A 17,449-nucleotide genomic window follows, 5' to 3' on the forward strand; every position below is an offset into this window, starting at 1 on the left:
CCGCCCCCGCCGCCGCTGACTCGAGTATAAGCCGAGGGGGGCATTTTTCAGCCCCAAAAATGGGCTGAAAAACTCGGCTTATACTCGAGTATATACGGTAGTAACCCTGTATGATATCACAAATCAAGGCAAAATATTTGTAATTATTTTCAGAAACTTTCTGAAACAACTCCTAATATTAGATAATTCACCAAATTCTCACTGCAGAAAATTTCAAGGGATTAGTAACTAGGTAGGTTTAGCTTTTAAAAAATTACCTCTTGCTGTTTATGAAGTCGCTCAATAGCATTTCTTTCTCGAGAGATGAGAGCCTCTGACTTGGCCTGATGATCTCTTTGAAACTCTTTCTGAAGTTCTGAAAGTTCTTTCTGGAATTTTGCCCTTTCATCCATTTTGATTTTGGCAATTTCAACATCCTTGAAGTGTTGTAACTGTAACATTTATAAAACAGAAATTGAAAACACTGAAAACAGATATGCTGGCCAGAAATTCAACAGCCTTTTCCTGTACTGGTTCAGCTCGTAATTTCTTTAAATGTACTGGTTCAGCTCGTAATTTCTTTAAATTCCTTAATGACATTAACATTTATTCATATGGTATATTTTCAACTTTTGAGGGAAATTTGAAATAGCAGCATTCACCTAGAATTAACAAAGCCATTTATCTTAAAATGCAGATATTCAGGGAATACTGTTGGAATCTTAAAGCATTTATGATTTATTTACTCTTAAGCATGGATGCATTTCCTCATCTCTGCAGTCTATAACATTTCAGGTATTAGGAAAGAAGAGTACAGAATGGCACAGTGATTAGAATATAGTATTGCAGGCAAACTCTACTCATAGCTGGAATTCGATCCTCATCAGCTCAAGGTTGATTCAGCCTTCCAAAGTCAATAAAATGAGGACCCAGATTGTTGGGGGCAATGTGCTGATTCCGTAAACCACTTAGAGCAGGGGTGTAAAGCCCAATCGCGTTGCGGGCTGTATCGTGACGTATCATGATTTTCTTTGCTTTTGTGGGGACGGAGTGGGCGTGGCCTGCAAGGGCTGCATCCGGCCCGCATGTTTGACATGCCTGGCTTAGAGAGAGCTGTAAAGCACTGTGGAGCAGTATATAAGTCTAAGTGCTATTACTGTTGCTATTGCTTAGATAAGCACAGGATAAAAACAACAGAGAAGTTCATTTGAACATCACTGGGTTGCACTAGATGCAACCAGTGTTTGTGGGTCATGTTATTACGAATATATACAATTTGATTTCAAAATACATATATTCAGAACCTATTTTTACTTTTCCAACAAGCAGGGAACAGGAAAAGAAGCATCAACATATTGCAGAGGAATCTGTTAATACCTCCTCTTGATGCACTACATCTCTATGTCAAATTGTCTCCTGTGGGGGAAGAAAATATTTGGATCCAATTGTAGCTTTTCTGAGACCCTCTCAGCTGTAGATGATAGTATAGAACATAATCCAATTAGCTGCTTCTCTGTGCTTTTTATTTTAACAATTATGCAAAGTATTATTTACATCACATACTCTAAATAGGGGAAAATATTCTCTCTTATAATAGACAAATTCCTTTTACCCATAATATCAATAATAATGTTAAGTTCAAGAAATATTGATCCTTTATTTTTCTTCCTTAGGTTTTATTTTCTTAAGAAAAAGACAATCATAAAAACAAAGAAACAAACATAAAACAACATAGGCATGAATATGAATATATCAAATTACAACAATTTCACATAACTAACTATCCCTTTTGTCCTTTCCAGCTGTCGTTACCTTTTGCCACATTTCTGCCTGCAGCTGCTGTTCTATTTCTCTTTTATATTCAGCAAGTTTTACATGAAAAGACTCAGATAAATGACGCTGAGGATACATGTCTGCAAACTGTTCATCAATTAGTTGAAGTTTCTCAGCTACAAAAACAAAATATATGAAGTTTTCCATTACTGAGGTATAAGTGGATAAAAATAGTAAAAAATATCAAAAGATATGGAGAAGAATATGAAACCAAATTATTTTGGTATTTCTTATTATATTCATATAATGTAGTACAATGGAGGTTGAAAACAGAACTTAAAATGCAGACAAAGTTAGAAAACTGGTTTAATGTGCAAATGAGAAGCTGACAATGGAATTCTTCAGAAATAAATGTTTGGGGGATCATGTGAACAGATGCCATGATTTAATCTTACAGTACTATATACTGTATATGGCAAGGGGAGCAAGAATAATAATTCTGCTACTCGTCCTATAAAAAACAATCTGCCAAGAAACACCCAGTGTCAACATTAATGAAAGATAATTGTGCAGTCCTTGGTGTTCCTTAAAAGATGGTTGTGGTGTCCTTGGTTGTTTGCTTGCAGATGTTTCATTACCTGACTAGTGCTGGGGAATGTGGAGTTTTCTCCCTGTTTATATACAATAACTTGCAAGCTACTATATATAAACATGAAGCAAACTCCACACTCGCTAGCACTATGCTACCTGGTTGGTAATGAAATGTCTGCAAGCAAACCAAGTTGAGAGGGCATCAAGGACTACATAGTTCAATCCTGAGCTATAGATATTCTCTTCTATTGGAACATAACCTCTATTTACAAACCGTAATATATCTATGTCTAACAAAATTAAGGCAAATGTAATTGAGGACTGAGGGGTACCTATACACATTTTATATTAAAATGCCTAAGAGGTTTTGGCCCTCATTTAAAATCCTGTTAAAGAATATACACACATTCACTGAGGCTACATAGATAATTTGCCAAGTTGCCTGAGGATAAATCAATTATAATACTAAACTTACCAAGAGATTCTTTGTAGAGTGCTGAACTTGTCTGAGTTTCTGCATTACAGGTCTCCTTACAGAAATTGTATTCTACCACTTCTGTTAAAATCTGTATAAGAAAGCCTTGGAGAAGTACAATTAATAACAAATCTATATCTCATAAGGAGAATGTCAAAAAAAATGCTATGCTGTAGCATAGGGTCCCTTACCCCTGGGCCGTGGATCGGCACCGGTCTGTGGCCCAACAGGAACTGGTCTGTGCAAGCAAGTGAAGTCCACGGGCGGGATCCAGGAAGCGCGAAAGCACTCCCTCCCGTCTGTGGAAAAAACTCTCCAACAAACAGATCCCCAGCACCAAAAGGTTGGGGGCTGCTGCCATAACAGTAAGAAGGCAAAGGAGAGCTTACGGAATTTAAAAGAAAAATATGATCTTCTAACATTGCAGTCATATCAGTTACCAAACCTATCCCTATCCCTATTTTGCCCAATTGATTTCCTCAAAACATTATACTACATTACAAAGTGACATTTTACAAATTCATTTTCTAATGGCAGTTTATGTTTTTAAATATACTGAATGGTAATCATCCTTCTGCTTTAATTTTATACTGAAATATAAGGTTTGTTTTAAAGCAGGCACTGACAGGGTTTCTGTAGTTGGGGATAATGTTTTTTTAAGTTCAATCTGCACAGTAAGCAGAAATAAGATTTCAGTAATGGACTAGTTAGCATTTTTAACATTTTATTTAGTTAGGAAGTTTTTATGACATCCATTTCCTTAACATCTTTGAGGAGCTTATAATGACAAGTACATATCACTAAACAGTTTAAAACAAGTAAATCAAAAGTCATACCTTTCATGCTGGTTTTTGTTAAATCTGAAATCTGTAAACAGAAATGCATTTATTCAAAACAATGTTCATTACTAGGAGCTGAATACATACATTTTCTTGAAGTAGTATTCTTTTACCAGCATTTTATAAAGGTCACTTGTTGGACTGATCCTAATTAGCTGGAGCAGATCTTGTATATTAAGCTCCTATGGAAAAAGAAAAATAAGTTCTTAACCATCAACTACATATTTTAAATTCTACATACCCGAGTACAATAAAATAAAACAACATATTAGAAATGGCAAAAGACAGTACTTCATCATATAAGTCAACATTTTTTCCTTTTCTATAGCCAACGAAGTGTCTCTATCTACAATTCCCACAGTTACATATACATCTATTACAATCAGTCCTATAAATACTGTATTCTTCAAACCATTAAGTAATACAAAAGGGTTTTTCAAATGCCTTAAGTATATGGGACAATTCTAAAGATGGCTCAAAAATTCAGCTACAGTATTACTAACTAGCACTATCCAAAAAGATCACGTGATATTAATGTTTGATTAAAACTGCTGGATCATCAATCCTTTTTCAAATTCCATTTACAGGTTTCTTTGGTACTGATTTTAAAACCCTGAAGAATCAGGAGGTAGAGTATCTCGAGGAAATCTTCAGATGTTAGTTTGTCCTCTCTCTAGAGCAGTGGTTCTCAACCTGTGGGTCGGGACCCCATTTGGGGTCGATCAACCATTTCACGGGGGTCGCCAAGCAAGGCTGTCCGCCATTTTTTTGTCCATTTTTTTCCCCTTTTCCGGCGGGTGCCTTACCTCCCTTGGGCTGGGCCAGCTGGTGGTTGGCCTGCTCCGTCTCTGCCGCTTGCCAGCTATGCCTCAGCCGGCGCAGGGGCCGGAACCATGGATGTGCGGCGCTCCCGGGCAGGGAAAGTCCTCGACTTACGACCGGTTGGGTAGTCCTCGACTTACGACCGGTTTAGTCCTTGACTTACGACCGGTTTAGTCCTTGACTTACGACTGGTTTAGTCCTCGACTTACGACCGGTTGGGGTCGCGGCATTAAAAAGGTTGAGAACCACTGCTCTAGAGAGAAATGCATTTGACCTTTTTCACTGCCAAACAGGACACAACTCTTATACCAAGCTTTTATAGTTTTTTTACTTGATATTAGTGCCTTATTCAGCATTATAAATTACATTTTTCTGGATTACTAATTCATTGCAGATTATTTTTTATTGCTTAACATTGTTTAAAATCTTTTTGATATAAGAGGACAATTCGGAAATAAACCTCCATTTGAGCATGCAGGAAATAGGTGGGATAGCGACATCCGTCCTATAGTGCCATGTGCAGTAGTTCAGTAGGCAGTGAGGAGTGGAAGGAAGTTGTGTTGCAGTTGACTTGTCCGCTAGATTAATTGAAAATGAACCCTGCCATAGAAAATCCCGCCAAATGTGAAGATGCCAAAGGAGTACTGCTAGTGAAGTTCATGAAGCGTGGTTCGACCATTAATTCAGAAGTCTACTATGAAACGTTACGAAAACTCAGACAAGCCATCCATAACAAGCGTCAGGGCATGCTGACTTCCAGTGTGGTGTTGGTTCATGATAATGCTCGCCTGCACACTGCTAAATGCACCCAAGACCTTTTGAAGCAGCTCCGTTGGGATATTTTTGATCACCCCCCCCCATAGCCCAGATTTGGCCCCAAGTGACTACTAAGGAATTTCAAACCTTGTAAGACGTTATGACAAGTGCCTCAATTTGAATGGCTATTATGTAAAAAATGTTGTAGTTTTCTAATGTGTATAATAAAAGTTCTGTATCTGCGAGTGTCTGTCATTCATAACCAAACAGAGGTTTATTTCCAAATTGCCCTCATATTAACTATGCAATATGCCAAGAGCACATTGGTTATTAGATAAAAATGTAAGAAATAAACATACATCCCAATTTAGATTTTCTGTCACTTTTCAAAAGTTCTCTTTTCATGTCTGTCTAATATTCCTAAAGAACTTTGTCTTTCCACTTCTGCTTTCAAAAATACTTGTGGAGTTATAATTCATTCTTAAGTTTCTTAAGGAAAATGTATATACCTTTTACATATAAACATGTAAAAGTACTACAATTCTCTCCCTGGCTCCTTTACCCCATTAACATCATGGGGTATGCGTTCACATGAGTAGATTGTTTTAGATTGTATATAGGCATGACACATTTGAACATTACCTATAAAAAAAAGTCTCTTCAAATACTTCATAGGTTTACCTATAAGTTAGCAAAAAAGAATTTGTCACTTCTTACTTCTATCACAATATTGCTCTAATTAATCAAACATTAATATAAAGCACCTTCTTGTGCTCATAAAATACTACAAAGTTGCCTACCTCTAATACAGTATTAAGAGGATTTGTAGGGACACTTCTTGCGAGGTTCTTAATCACTAAACTAAAATCGAAAACTACGCTTTAACTCTTCAGTTTCGTTAAAAAATGCTGTTAGCTGCCTCAAACAAAATGCAGGACACTAAATAAATAAATGGGAGCTATGAAGAAACCTAGCTTAAAGCTGCTTGGAAAAATTTAGTGATTTCAAATTTTTATGGATTTTAGTGGCAATCAGTGCAAATTTTGACATTTTACTTGGTGGCATGCACCCAAGCAAACTGAAAATCCTAGCAGGCATTTGAAGTCTTGCTTGAATTTCTGCTCCTTCTCGTCTCTGGGAGCTGGCTGAAAGAAAGAATTTTCTGCTACCAGGCACAGAGTTGAAAACCTGAAAGTTGAAAGTGCTTTACAGGCCATAAACTACCCTTTCCAAGACTGTCATTAATCTGAACCACAGTTAAGCAAACTGCCTTAGATTGAGAAATTCTGGTAACAGCTTTAAAAAAATTCTTTAGGTACCAGTTCTAAATTAAGAAGGCACATTGTCACAAAAAACCAGAAAAAGCTACACAGCTCCTATTTTGGTTTCAGAAACTTGAAAGTCAGGATGTAACAACAGGATTGCAACTTGATTGGCAGAAACATGCTCAGGGAATATCTCTTCATTTTCAGAGAATAGAATAGAAATAGAATAGTTTATTGTCACTTTAAATGTACACTAATCAGCATACATTAAAATGAAATTTCATTGCATTCAGCTCTTAAAAAAATACCATTATGCATATACCACATACACACACATATATAACACAGAGAAATATCAGTCTAGTTCGAATGTATACATACAACGAAAAAAAGAAAGAATCCTGCGTATTTACAAGATGGATGGCACAAGGAACAAAGCTGTTACAGAATCTAGTAGTTCTGCTATATTTCGAAACCTCCTCCCAGAGGGGAGCAACAGAAATAGACCGTGAAGTGAGTGTATGGCGTCTCTAACAATGCTTCGAACTCTAAACACATAGCGCTTATAAGCAGTATCCTGAATAACAGAAAGCGACCTTTCTATAATCTTCTCAGCTGTCCTTACCACTCTCTGTATGGACCTTCTATCTGAGGCACTGCTACCACCAAACCAAATAGTGATGCAATTTGTTAAAACGCTCTGAGTCGTGCCTCTGTAAAAAGTGGCCAGGACAGAAAGAGAAATATGTGCTTTCCTCATCCGATTCAAGAAATGCAAACGCTGGTTTGCACGCTTCAGTAAAGATAACATATTCTGTTTTTGGACAGGAAACTTGCTTCTATTCCAGTCTTTAACAGATAGATAACTCAGAAGAACAAACGAAATAATTGCTTTATTCTGGGAATCCTAGACAAACTTACAGTTAGTAGAGGTGCTTCCAAAATAGGTCTCAGCAATCTGTTTGTCCCACAGGTAAATTGACATTAGATTTTCCCCTCTTCTCCCAAGCGTCACATGGTGGGGTGATTGTGGTGTCTGCAGCCGTGTGGCTGCATGAGATGGTCAAAGAACAAAGGGCTGATCCCAGGCTAGTGTCCAGGGATGCCTTTCTGAAGCTCCGCCCCTGACCCTAACCCCTCCCCTTGACCTGTTACATAGGGATACATAGAGTTATAGTAAACATAGAGTTATACAAGGTTAAATGGATCTATGATCCAGAACACTCCCCGCTTGGAAATTAATATTTCCACTACTTACTAACTGAATATGAAAAAAAACCTAAAGATATAGCATTAAAGTATACAGTACTCGGTATCAAACATGCATAACAATTGGTAAAGATAAAGCATGCACAATTATGCAAAAAATAAGCAAGTGTTACATCAAACAATGCATAAACACAATACATCATTTGAGGTTTCATCTTCTGGTTCAGTCTTCATCAGCTACGGTGCCAAATCGGAGATCAGCCTGGTACAAGTGTCTTTGAGTCACGACCTGACTCACGTGGCTTCACGATCTGAAAGTCAGCTTGGCAGAGTAGTTCGTCAGCTGGGTGGGCCCGGTGTGCAAGTCCCTTGGGCCAATAGTTCTGGTACGCGTTCTTGCCTCCAAGTGAGACAAGGTCTTCTTCCTGTAAAGGAAACTGGAACCAAATCTGGAACAGAAAAACTGGAACCCAAAGCTTCTCAGGAACAAAGGGAACTGGATTCACAGGATACTCAGGAACTGAAGAACCTGGAAAAACAGGAACAGCTGGATCTGGAAACACAGGAACAGCTGGATGCTCAGGAACATCTGGAAACTCAGGAACAGCTGGGTCTGGAAACACAGGAACAGCTGGAACTGGAAACACAGGAACGGCTGGATACTCAGGAACGGCTGGAATTGCAGGATCAGGAACAACAGCTGGAACTGAAGGATCAGGAACAACAGCTGGAACTGAAGGATCAGGAGCAACAGCAGCTGCAGAAGACTCAGGATACTCAGGAACCGAGGTATCTGGAACCACTGATGGAGCATTGAAGATGGCTGCTACTGTTGTCATCAGGGTAGTGAGGACTTCATGTGTGGGTGTGGGTGTCTTTAACGACATAGAGTCCATGATTTCGCGGGGTGCACCAATCATGTGCTCCCACACTTCGCCTATGCGCGCTTCGCCCATGTGAGCTGTATGGGGAAGGCAATTTTTGGTCGTCAGGCATTTGTCAATCACTGGGTCATGGCAAATGTCTTCAATAGTCTATAAGTCCTTGCAGACTCCTCTAAAGTTCATTCTTGGGATGCTAAGACAAGTGATCAAGATGATCAGAACTATGCCTAATCTCAGGTGCTTCCGCTTAGTCAGGGGTTTGAAGCGGATTGGTTGACGTTTACTGGATGCCTGAAGTTGAAGGTTGGCGCGTTGAGCCGTTTGTCTATTTGGACAGACCAAGAACTCAGGACTTTCTAGCCAGGTCAATTCTGTTAACTGTGTGGCAAGGTTGGGCCACTTCACTTGGTTGTTGCCTGTTGGCACATGTTGCCATTGTTCAGGGCTCAAAGATGTTTCAACACTCTTCATTCTATTGCCTACATAAACGTAGAAATGTCTGCTCTGTTTGTAGATGTAGCTTGACATCTTCTTGCTGTCTGCGTAGAAGGTGGTAGACTGTAGTTCAAGGCGCAATGTCTTCGCTGTCAAGTTGGTGAGCTTTACAGCCAAAGTGGTACCACATAGTACTAACCTTGGTACGGTGTGGCCTTCATGTAGTGTTAGTCTCGCTTTTCCAAAGAAGACACCGAGACTGCAGCTCTCCCCGCTGTAGACTCTGATGTATCTTATGGTTGCAAACAATATGACGTAAGTGTGGCTCTCCCCGCTGTAGACTGTGACGCATCTTAAGACTGCGTTTGCCTTCGTTGACACATCTAAGGAAGCATACAATTCTTTCTTCTGCACTGTGGCGGGTGAGCTGGAAACATACGTGCACTGCACTTGCATACTCTTGGGACATCTTGGAAGTAAACTCCATGACTCCCGGTCTTGCAGACGTTGTTTGTCTTGTTTGTCCTCTATGGACAAGGCTAAGTTGTTGTGATTCTGACTGGTCTGGAACACTGTTGCTTCCAAAGCAGATTTGGTTGTCACGAGCGCGCAGTGTTCTAGGTGTGGTTTTAGGTGAGGTGCTGTTCCATTACTGGGAATGGAGGTGTTTGATATGCTCACCTGGGTTGGGATTTGCGGTTGCACAACACAAATTGTCCCTCCTATGGCCCATCCGAGTTCCGTCTTAATGGCTACTGGGGTTCCTGGTGGACCTTTGATTCTCTCATCGGAGCCAATGGACTCTGGGGCGTCTCTTCCCACCATGAGTAGGATTTTAGCTTCAGGATCTAGAGGAGGGATTAAATCAGCTATGTGTGCTAAGTGAGGTATTTTTCTTGCCGCCTCTGGTGTTGAGATTTCGCTGCGGATATCTGGTAAGGTCTCCCATTCCAACACTGATGGTAACCGGAAGTGTGAGCTTCCATCTATCGCTTCTATGCGTAGACCGGTGATTTTCCTCCCCGCTGCGCACATTGGAACTGTGCATGTATTTATTGCAAAATGCTTTGGTTCGCTCGGGAGGTCGAAGAGATCAAAAAAGGCGGGCTTTGCTATAGTAGCTTTGCAGTGTGGGTCTAGTATGGCGTACATTTTTACTGCCTTTTTGGGTTGACCATCGGGGTAGACTTTTGCAAGACAGACGGGTGAGCATGAAGGAGGGAATGGTGAGTCGTCATATACATCTGTGTAGTATGTCCCGTACTGCTTTGGCTGCTCTTCGGAGTCAGTTTGAGTCTCTGTCGTCGAAGTCGAGGGCTTCTTAGTATCTAAATGTAAGGCTGCTGGGTGCCTGGTACTGTCACACAGGTGGCATTTCACTGTAGCTGTGCAATCTTTGGCCATGTGCTCCATGGAGTCGCAGCATTTGAAACATATCCTATTTTCTTTGAGTAGGGTCTTTCTCTCATCTAGTGATTTTTTCCGGAAGTCTCTGCAATCATTTAGAGAGTGTGAGGACTTGTGGATTGGACAAGTCAAGCCTTTTTTAGGTGAACGAGGGTTCGAATGAACGCTCTTTGGTGCTCGTTCGTCTGGGGGTTTCTTTGGGGGAGACTTGATGTCTGTTTTGAACACTGAACAGGTAGTTCTGTCCTTCGTAGCTTGGAAGGGGCGCTTGATGACATCGGAGTTGTGACTGGTTTGCTTCGGCGCTGTGGACTGAGCTTCTCTGATGGAGTGGTACAGGGGGTCGTTGTAGAAGTCAGCTCTGTTTTTGATAAAATTAGCGAGAACCGCGAAGGGGGGAATCTGGTTTTGGTTGTTTGCCCTGTAAGTTTGAGAGATCTCGATCCATCGTTCGGATATCAACCGTGGTAGTTTTTGGATGATAGGTTCTTGTGTTCTGAACAGGTCAAGGCAAACTAATCCCGGCAAGGTAGGATCCCGTTGTATGTTCGCCAGTTGAGTAATGAGCGACGAGAACGTCCTCAGCTGCTCACGTTCGTCGATTGTTATGTTGGGGAAACTGAGAACGTGGTCAAGGAGTGCGGATTCTGTCACTGTGGGTTCACCGAAGTCTCTGTCAAGTGACTCCCAAGTTTCTACAAGGCCGACATCAGGGTCGCCCAGATGGGCTGTGAAAATGTTGTTCGCTGTGACTACGGATTTTGGTCCTAGCCAGGCTGTCAGCTGGATAAGTTCTTCCTCAGGTCCAACCCCCTCCAGCTCGATGGCGCGCTTGAAAATGTGCTTCCACATTAAGTAGTCTTTTCCAGGTTTGTCAGAGAATCTTTGTACTCCTTTGGCTGCCAAGTCCACCCTTCTGCCACAGCACATTGGGGAATGCATTGCAGTCGTGTGTGGGTTGTAGTTTGGTGGAGGTGGTGCAGCACTTATTGGAGCGGGGGCGTGTGCCATGGCTGGCTGGCAACCTCCTTCAGCGTATTGTTGGCTAAGGGTGGTTTGCCATGTGACATGCGAGGAACCTTGTTGACTTGGTCTGAATTCCTCTGCTCTGGCGTTGAGTTGAGGGAATCCAAATCCCTGCGTACTTACTTGTTGGAGGGTCTCTCGTCTTTCTGGTGGAGCCGGGTTGGGGGTAGTGCCCCAGAAGGCCGCTTCCTGTCGTCTTAATAATGCCTCTTTTTGGGCTAGCTCATCTCGGAGCTGTTGCACTTGCTGCTGTGTGACCATTGCCGCTGATGATGTACCCATCCGGTTGCCGTCAAAGACGTGGTTCGGCAGGTTTAATGGGGCAGCTACGATAGGAATGCCTCCTTGCGTTCCTGGCAGTGTGGCTATTGCTGTGGCTGGTGGACCCGTCCAGTTGCCATCAAAGGTATGGTTCGGTGGGTTCAATGGGGCAGCAACGATAGGAATGTCTCGTTGCGCTGCCCGATGTGGAGCCGTAGCCGCTGCTGGTGGACCCATCCAGTTGCCATCTTGCACTCCCCGCTGTGCAGTCGTAGCCGTTGCTGGTGGTCCCATCCGATTGCCATCAAGGGTGTGGGTCGATTGGGCAGCAACAGTGGGAAGATCCCGTGGCCTAGTTGTGGCGACATCAACCCTGTGGCTGACTGGCACATCTGGCCGTTGAGATTCTTCCATTCGTCTACTCGGTCTTGGGGGGCTTGTGGCTGGCTGTGGTCTCACCTGCTCACGTTGAAACGCACTTTGGTTGTCCACGTAGGCCTGCACGCGGCTATGAGGGCTTACTCTTCCTAGCCCTTCTAGCCCGGTCATAGATGTAGCGTTATCTAGCTCTCTCTGGAGAGCCGCTTGTACTGCGGCCGCCTCTTTTGCTTCCTGTTGGCGTTGGGTCATCCCGAAGTTGGCTTGAGCATTGACCATGTCTGTCCTTTGCTGGCGCTGTGCCTCTTCCACGCGATGCTGTGCCTCTTCCACGCGACGGGCTGCTTCAGTCTCTTTCCTGACCAGTTCCTCTCTTTGCTGCTTTTCTACTGCTGCTGTTTCTGCAGCAGCTTTAGCCCTTGCGGTGTTGATTCGCGCTTCTGCGAGACGAGCGGCAATGCTCTCTGCCCTTGAGGCTCGAGATGCTTGGCTCTGGCGGGAAGATGCCTTTGAATTGCGGGAGGCACCTGTGACGTGAGACTGTTGTGACACGCTGGAATGTGGCTTGGAGATGTGGCGAAAGGATGAGGCCCTTCCGGACGCATGGGATGCAGCCACGTGCGACCGTTGGGACGATGCGTGTGAACGGCGAGAAAGTTCAGACTCTGCCCTGTCAACCGGTCTGTCTCTCGGGCGAGGCTCGCATTCTGGAGGGCGTTGTGGGCTCTCTAGAAGCTTCTTGCGTTCCTCATTCAGTAACCGAAGACTTTGCATGTCGCGGTCGACTTCTGAGTCTCTTGCTGCTGGATGTCCTTGAGTTGCTGTTCGGAGTCCATCCATTGTGTGAAGGCGTCTTCCTTATCTCCTACTAGTGTGTGAGCACGTTCGGGGAAGAGATCCTCCTTTTGCTCTAGGTAGAGTTTATGCCATTTCTCCCAGCATCTTTCATGGCGCTTGTGCACGGTGTGCCATTTCTCCAACAGGTTGGCATGCATGGCTTCAGTTGGCGTTCTTTGTTGTCTCAGATCATAGTGACTTTGAGACNGAAGGCGTCTTCCTTATCTCCTACTAGTGTGTGAGCACGTTCGGGGAAGAGATCCTCCTTTTGCTCTAGGTAGAGTTTATGCCATTTCTCCCAGCATCTTTCATGGCGCTTGTGCACGGTGTGCCATTTCTCCAACAGGTTGGCATGCATGGCTTCAGTTGGCGTTCTTTGTTGTCTCAGATCATAGTGACTTTGAGACATCTTTGGTCTTACTGAGGCTTGAGCTTCAGCTTCTGTGTACAGGTCAAGGGTGGCTGTTTGCGGCGCTTCTCCTTGGCCGTCTGGTTGGGGTGTCCCAACTAGGCTGGTTGGTTGAACCCCTTCATCTAGATCAATGAGCCGCTCTGCCATGGTTAGGATGGGTTCAGTGATCTTCTCAGCTATTTTGAAGCAAATTTGAAGAACTTCTCTCTTTGACCAGTAGGGGTCGCTACTTGCAGATCAGCTTCAGAGGTGCTGTCTGTGGGTGGGGGTGGCTGGGAGCATTCTCCTGTGGTTCCTAGCTATTTAGAAGCAAATTGGATGAACTTCACTTTTTGACCACTAGGGGTCGCTATCTGCGTATCAGCTTCAGGGGTGCTCTTCTTTTGAGGTACACCCTTTGTCCACTAGAGGGCTTTCTCTGGGCGTGATTAAAGGCTCGCGTGCAGCTCCTCCTTTAACCACTAGGGGACGTCTGAAGAGAGGTCAGCCAAATTCTTCCTATTACCACGTACCTGCTGTGGCCACTGAGAGGCATGAATTCCCACCTGGTCGTTAAGTTGCAGGCTGGAACACACTGGGTATTCAGCTTGTGATAATAGGCAAGGATTGATGGCTATGCGTCCTTCTTTGTCACTCAAAACTGGGTGAAAGCTCTAGTGGGGGTGTATGCTGAATTAAATTATCAAGTTGTTGTGATGTGAAAAGGGAAAAAAAAATTTCAAGGTGTCACGTGCAGATTGGCCACCAGGGGGCGCTGCTGCCCTGCTAGTGGGGCTGGTTGTGCCCCTGCCTCCTTATTCTATTAACACCGGTTGAAATTCCAGGCCAGTATTGTGGCTTTATGACAGAGAGAGAGAGAGCAGCTTAATGGTTTAATTGTTCTCTTCCTTGACGACCAGTTGCTAAGGTAAGTGAACAAAGGGACGGGAAGGGGCCTCTCTGACCTTCTCTGAAGAAGGAGCGATCTGTAGTTGCTTTGTTGATTTAAACATTTAGTTTTAAAATCCTTGTTGCATTAGGCAGGGTGGGAGACAGGCATCATCTTTAAAGCAGTGAAGAGTCGCTTGCCTACCTAGGTTGCACTCCAAACGCAGAATACAACAAGCCCCCATCCGAATTTTGGAGGTAGTTTTAAACAGTTCTTTTGTAAACGTAAATAGCTCTGCAGGAGAAAAGGGGGGGAACAGCCCACGCTCTTTGATTTTAGGAACGCAGCCTTCACAGGCAAGAGTTTTGTTGTTTTAAAACTTGGCTTGCAGAGATGACAGCAATAACAAGACAATGCCTCTGGATCACCCCTTCAGTCACTTCTAGTTACTTTCACATGCAAGAGAGACTTTTCTTTACTTCTTTAAAGTTTGAAGAACAGAGGAAAATTAATCTCATCAAATTGCTATTGCAGGAGCTCAGAGGAGAATTAATCTGTCAATTTACTATTCTGTTTTTGGACAGGAAACTTGCTTCTATTCCAGTCTTTAACAGATAGATAACTCAGAAGAACAAACGAGATAATTGCTTTATTCTGGGAATCCTAGACAAACTTACAGTTAGTAGAGGTGCTTCCAAAATAGGTCTCAGCAATCTGTTTGTCCCACAGGTAAATTGACATTAGATTTTCCCCTCTTCTCCCAAGCGTCACATGGTGGGGTGATTGTGGTGTCTGCAGCCGTGTGGCTGCATGAGATGGTCAAAGAACAAAGGGCTGATCCCAGGCTACTGTCCAGGGATGCCTTTCTGAAGCTCCGCCCCTGACCCTAACCCCTCCCCTTGACCTGTTACATAGGGATACATAGAGTTATAGTAAACATAGAGTTATACAAGGTTAAATGGATCTATGATCCAGAACATAACATATGAAGAAACCAAGTCACATTGTTAGTTATCTGCACCCCCAGGTATTTAATACTATTGACCACCTCCACAGTTGCAGCCTTGATACAAAGTGGAGTATGAGTATGCGGCTCTTTCTAAAATCAACAATGATCTCCTTAGTTTTATTAACATTCAAAATCAGGTTATTTTTATTGCACCAGTCCAACAATGCCTTCACCTCCTTCCTATAAGAATCTTCATTATCATCCCGGATAAGACCCACTACTGCCGTGTCATCCGCATACTTCACAATATGATTCGTAGCAGACTTAGCATAGTAGTCATGGGCATCATGGTGAACAGTAACGGACTCAAAACACAGTCCTGTGGAGAACCCATACTCAAAAAAATAGAACTGGAAACTTTTCTTCCAACTCTCACAAACTCTCACAAATAGAATAGAAATAGAATACTTTATTGTCACTTTAAATGTACACTAATCAGCATACATTAAAATAAAATTTGATTGCATTCAGCTCTCAAAAAAATACCATTATGCATATACCCACATACACACACATATATAACACAGAGAAATATCAGTCAATAAAAAAGTCAAGTATCTAGTTATGTAAGGAACTATCAATAAGAAAGTCAAGTATCTAGTTATGTAAGGAAGTATTAAAACCTAATAGGCCCAGTTTGTTCACCAAATGCTGAGGAATTATTGTGTTGAACGCCGAACTAAAATCAACAGCATTTCCACGTGAGTATTCTTCTCCACCAAGTGCACCAAACTAAGATGAAGCACACAAGAAAGTGCATCATCTATAGAACAGTTCTTCAGCTAAGCAAATTATAATGAGTCAAATGTAGGGGGAAGGCACGAAACAATATAGTCCTTTACCAAGCTCTCAAGACACTTACTTTATCCTTTTCTAATCCACTTTCTGGGTAAAAGACAGACAGTGAATATTCATAGCCACATCTCCGCAAGTGATCTGCCACCAAAGTATTACACGCAACAATGATCAATGAACTGCATTCACTAGAAGTAGCCTTTGGAAGAATTTCTCTACATAAAACTGGATTTATTAGTTCATGTATCAGCTGCTTACGGAATTGCATCTGAAACAAAAAAAAAATCATTACTGTCATTTTAAACTTCCCTCCTGAAGAAAAGCAGGGTATATACATTATACCTAGTGAAGTTTTAAATCTGGAAAGGTAAAACTGAGTTATGTGTTATAGGTTATGTATTGGTTTTGTAATAATTTACATCAAGGAGAAAGCTATGGTTTGGGGATATACTTTGGAATGAGTTTAGAGAAGCACACGGTGGATATCACTAATTAAATGACTTTACATTATGAATGTTATTTCACACATGCCTAATTAAAGTTAATGTTTTGATCTAATCTGCATTGAGAATATTTGAAAAGCTCCCTTGAATAAAATGAAAACATACGCTAATCTTAAAGCTTAGGACTGGGCAATTTTTTGGCAGCCAAACAATAATTTGGGCAGAGCAAGAGCTTTATGAGAAAAACTGTTAGTCACATCATAGATATGGGTAGTGCTGGAATGCTTTGATTTCCACAGCAAAGATGTCTTAATTTGTATATTATGGTTAAATCTATCTTAGGTGTCTACCAAAGCTTGCACACTTTAAAATGGCAAGAATTTAAAATTTAATAATTTATATGAAAGTGACTAAAAAGAGAATGTTTCATACCTCTGAATTTAAACTACTGTTTGAATCTTAGATAACAGGGTTTTTTTTCTTTCCCAAAAATGCACCGAAAAAAGTGTATGTAACTGGTAAAGATATCTTTCTAATAGATGTGTGAATCAACAAGTCATCACAAGCTGCATATCTATAAAGTGTCACATATGTTATCACTACCACTAACAATTTAAAATTTAATAATTTATATGAAAGTGACTAAAAAAGAATGTTTCATACCTCTGAATTTAAACTACTGTTTGAATCTTAGATAACAGGGTTTTTTCTTTCCCAAAAATGCACCGAAAAAAGTGTATGTAACTGGTAAAGATATCTTTCTAATAGATGTGTGAATCAACAAGTCATCACAAGCTGCATATCTATAAAGTGTCACATATGTTATCACTACCACTAACAATATATTAAACATTTTAGTATACCCAGCATCATTTAAAGAGCAAGCTAGTGCATTTTTAACAAAAGTTTAAGTTGGTATAACTTGAACAAATATTCAGCTGACTTTGCCAAGATCAAGACCCAAATTATCCTAATTTTAATATAC

General features: G+C 41.8%; 1 protein-coding gene across 5 annotated transcripts in view; it reads right to left on the minus strand.

Moving 5' to 3' along the window:
• The window catches only part of OFD1 (OFD1 centriole and centriolar satellite protein), a 79,974-nt gene that overhangs the window by 50,895 nt on the left and 11,630 nt on the right, over positions 1-17,449 (minus strand). For all 5 annotated transcript variants that reach the window (XR_003810410.1, XM_029283864.1, XM_029283862.1 and 2 more), the window contains exons 3-8: positions 16,089-16,289; positions 3,771-3,839; positions 3,655-3,685; positions 2,819-2,923; positions 1,792-1,928; positions 258-431 (exon numbers count right to left, since the gene is read on the minus strand). Coding sequence is in view for 4 of the 5 variants with exons in the window: in XM_029283864.1 (XP_029139697.1) it covers positions 258-431; positions 1,792-1,928; positions 2,819-2,923; positions 3,655-3,685; positions 3,771-3,839; positions 16,089-16,289 (717 nt within the window). In the remaining variant the exon portion in view is untranslated. The remainder of the gene's footprint in view (positions 1-257; positions 432-1,791; positions 1,929-2,818; positions 2,924-3,654; positions 3,686-3,770; positions 3,840-16,088; positions 16,290-17,449) is intronic.

Source organism: Protobothrops mucrosquamatus, unplaced genomic scaffold (genome assembly GCF_001527695.2).
Source record: "Protobothrops mucrosquamatus isolate PMUCROS unplaced genomic scaffold, P.Mucros_1.0 scaffold257, whole genome shotgun sequence".
Lineage (NCBI taxonomy): Eukaryota > Metazoa > Chordata > Lepidosauria > Squamata > Viperidae > Protobothrops > Protobothrops mucrosquamatus.